This window comes from Salvelinus sp. IW2-2015, unplaced genomic scaffold, assembly GCF_002910315.2.
Source record: "Salvelinus sp. IW2-2015 unplaced genomic scaffold, ASM291031v2 Un_scaffold1572, whole genome shotgun sequence".
In the NCBI taxonomy this organism is placed as follows: Eukaryota; Metazoa; Chordata; class Actinopteri; order Salmoniformes; family Salmonidae; genus Salvelinus; species Salvelinus sp. IW2-2015.
In genome coordinates this window covers 230,744-234,330 of record NW_019943000.1, presented here as the reverse complement: position 1 = coordinate 234,330, position 3,587 = coordinate 230,744, and the positions used below count along the sequence as shown (strand labels likewise).

Here is a 3,587-nt window from a genome sequence, read left to right as displayed (position 1 = left end):
GTCAACATGGTGCCTGGAACCTTTAAACAACACCGTAGACACCATGTCAAACGACGGTGCCTGGACTGTTAAAAAACAACCGTAGACACCATGTCAACACGGTGCCTGGACTTTAAAACAACACCGTAGACACCATGTCAACATGGTGGCCATGGACCTTTAAACAAACACCGTAGACACCATTGTCAACATGGTGCCTGGACCTTTTAAGACAACACCGGGTAGACACCGAAATGTCCAAGCACGTGTCTGGACTTTAAACAACACCGTAGACCCACCATGTCAACATGGTGCCTGGACTTTAAAAGCAACACCGGAGACACAGTGTCAACACGGTGCCTGGACTTTTGCATTCGCTCTCCTATAAGTCCGGCCCTTTACGTGACGGTTATGCTGCCTGTCGAGGAACCGAGTGACAGGCAGCACACAGCTCCTCTCTGTTTTTCCAAGGCCGGGACTGAGAGATACAGGACCCCCCCATACCTCCTATTAAAAAGGACCCTGTGAGTCTTCTCTTCTAAATTGTGTGAAATTGTTACTTAATGTTAGCCCATGTCAAGTGTATTTCAGTGTCTATGACTGCCATGTGTGGTAAAACCGTGAAAACTTTTACCCTTGACCATGCGGCACAGTTTTTTTCAAATTCATTGAATAACAGAAATAACATTATGGATCCCTCAGAGGAAACTCAGTTTGACACAGCAGCTCCAGCCTTCCATGCAAAGTTTTAAGAACAGGGCCACGGTGAGGGACACTAGTATATGCAATCTTTTGGAAATAGACACATTTAATTTATTTATTTATTTACAGGCTCTACACTGAAGACTTCCTAGATCCTGACCCTGTGTTATCAAAGGAGCCTCCGCCTCCTCCGCAGCCCCCAAGCCCCCTGTGTGTGCTATCCTCCTATACCGTGTGTGCTGTGTGTGTGTGTGTGTGTGTTGTGTTGTGTGTGTGTGTGTGTGTGTGTGTGTGTGTGTGTTGGTGTGTGTGTGGTGTGTGTGTGTGTGTGTGTGTGTGTGTGTGTGTGTGTGCGTGCGCACCCCTTGCCCTCCTTGTCCCACCCACCATCACGCCCCCCAGTCCACCATGCTGTGGACTGTTCCCCTAGCTCTGCTGGTTCTCCTCCTACTGCAGACCCAGCTATGTGTCTGTCTACGGGGGCTCCGAGCAGCCGGCTCTTCCTCCTCTCGCTCTCGTAATGCCACCCAGCAGGGCCTACCTGGAGCCATCATCATCGGCGTGCGTAAAGGTGGCACCAGGGCCCTTCTAGAGATGCTCAACCTCCATCCGGACGTAGAGGTTGCCAAAGCTGAGGTAATGACAAACAGAAGCATCATCAGCGTCATCATAACTTTGTTTGTAAAGCACTTTCACAATTTAGACTATCATCAAAGCTCTAATAAAATTAAAAGAGTTATGCAGCATAACAGAATGAAAGAACAAGATAAATCCTAGAACAGATACTTTACATTTGTGTGTACAATGAAAATACACAYTAAAAGACTAAATAAATACAATAACAATTGTATAAGACATTAAACAACTCTAAATACTTTTTATTAAGGTGCACTACTTCAACGTGGAAGAGCACTTCCGGCGGGGTCTAGCGTGGTACCGTGCCCAGATGCCCTTCACCCTGCCTGGACAGCTGACGGTGGAGAAGACCCCTGGATACTTTGCCTGTCCCCAGGTCCCAGTGCGGGTCTGGGAGATGAATCCTGCTGTACGACTACTGCTGATAGTCCGCGACCCCGCCGAGCGCCTCGTCTCCGACTATACCCAGGTCCTTCATAACCGTGTGACCCGCAACAAGCCCTACCAGCCTCTAGGTAGGTAGCCAAGTTACCGAAAGGTTCAAGTTCTGGGCCGGGTGATAACAATGCGGGGACTGAACTAGCTATATTTGTGAGCCACATCAAACAAATGAACAATAAAGTATCCTATTGTATTATTAATACAGTATTATYATATTATTTTCTACTGTATTCTATTGTATTTTATTGTAGAGGAGTTGCTGCTCCGGCAGGGCCACATCGACCCGGCCTACAAGGCTCTGCAGAGGAGCCTGTACCACCAGCACCTGGCCCGCTGGCTGGATGTGTTCCCCAGGGAGCAGGTCCATGTGGTGGATGGAGAGGCCCTCATCAGACACCCCTTCCCGGAGCTCCGCAGGGCCGAGAGGTAACACAAAACCTAATGAGAGAGAGACAGAGAGAGAGAGATAGAGGTCATGCAGCCAAATTAATGAACTAATTGAGGTGATTAACGTTTTCTAATCTATCCATTTKATCTATAGATTCCTGGACCTTCCCCCGCGCATTGCTCCCTCCAACTTCTACTTCAACACCACTAAAGGGTTCTACTGCCTCCTCTCTGCCGGGGGACATGACAAGTGTCTGGATGAGTCCAAGGGGAGGCCCCACGCTCCTCTCAGCTCACAGGCCTTCAGGAAGCTGTGTGGATACTTCAGAGAACCCAACAGGCTGTTCTTTGAGATGGTGGGGCGCTCCTTCAGCTGGTGTTGAACTGATTGGGACAGAGCYCAGAGAGAGGAGATAGAGAGGGGACATTGGAGATATTGGCCCGTAATAACAATATTTGTCCAAAATGTTACCTTATTATCAGTGTGATAATTCTGTCGGCTTGCTTGGTTGATTGATGGTRCTGTGAGGCTCAGTTGGTAGAGCATGATGSTTWCAATGCCAAGATTGTGGGTTCAAMTCCCACTGGGGTCTGGTATGGGAAGAGAATGTATGCACTCACAACTGTGGATAAGAGTATCTGCTATATGACTAAAAATGATTGGTTGGATGTGTTTATTGATGGGTGAGTGGGTGGATTAATCAGTTTAGGGTAGATGAGAGATGTGAGGACTACTGCTGCACACATAGGACTTTAGAGATCTCTATGTTTTAAATGTACTGCTCAATGAGCTTCTCCAAGCCAGGCTGAAACCCTGGGAGTAAGCAGCATCCAAAGCAAAGACTGTATAAGATGACAAGCCCTCAATGAGGGACACACAGAATTACATGATGTGTATATTCAATATGGCTGCTCCACCCATCACAGATTAGAACCATGACTTGAATGCGAGACCATTCTAGTGATTCAATGTTTATGCTACGACCTGCTGGAGAACATGAACTGAAGTGGCCGTTCTGTGATACTGTATACCTGGTGGTCCTAATACTGCCTGATCATCACTCCTCCTGGTGCCTGTCACGTGAGCCTTTGCTTCCAGGGCTGAACACTGTCTGATGCACAAACTGCCATCAAATCAAGTGGCAGAAAGGAACTACAATAACCTGTATCATGAACAATCAGGACACATATATAACTCTTGAAATACAAAATAGTGCTGCCAGCCGCCTGCCTTCCGTATCTTTGTCTGACCACGCTTATCATTAACATGAGTTCTAGAACAGACACTGTTAGAAGAAACAGATGAGTTCTAGAACAAACACTTAGAAAGAAACAGATGAGTTTAGAAACAGACACTGTTAGAAGAGAACAGATTAGTTCTAGAACAGACACTGTTAGAAGAAACAGATTAGTTCTAGAACAGACACTGTTAGAAGAAACAG

The 3,587-nt window shown here is 46.9% G+C and overlaps 1 protein-coding gene across 1 annotated transcript; it reads left to right on the top strand.

Moving 5' to 3' along the window:
* The first annotated feature begins 1,004 nt into the window (after nucleotides 1-1,004).
* On the top strand, nucleotides 1,005-3,351 carry LOC112071302 (heparan sulfate glucosamine 3-O-sulfotransferase 1). The gene is made up of 4 exons (XM_024138767.2): nucleotides 1,005-1,317; nucleotides 1,568-1,832; nucleotides 2,010-2,184; nucleotides 2,300-3,351. The coding sequence occupies exons 1-4, from the start codon at nucleotides 1,090-1,092 to the stop codon at nucleotides 2,526-2,528; spliced, it is 897 nt and encodes a 298-aa protein (XP_023994535.1). The 5' UTR covers nucleotides 1,005-1,089; the 3' UTR covers nucleotides 2,529-3,351.
* The last annotated feature ends 236 nt before the right edge of the window (nucleotides 3,352-3,587 follow it).

Bases quoted from the DNA above. Each gene is read 5' to 3' on its own strand.
- LOC112071302 (XM_024138767.2), top strand. From the start codon at position 1,090: ATGCTGTGGACTGTTCCCCTAGCTCTGCTGGTTCTCCTCCTACTGCAG. The intron at 1,318-1,567 runs GTAATGACAAAC...CTTTTTATTAAG, and splicing joins TAGAGGTTGCCAAAGCTGAG to GTGCACTACTTCAACGTGGA. The intron at 1,833-2,009 runs GTAGGTAGCCAA...ATTTTATTGTAG, and splicing joins CAAGCCCTACCAGCCTCTAG to AGGAGTTGCTGCTCCGGCAG.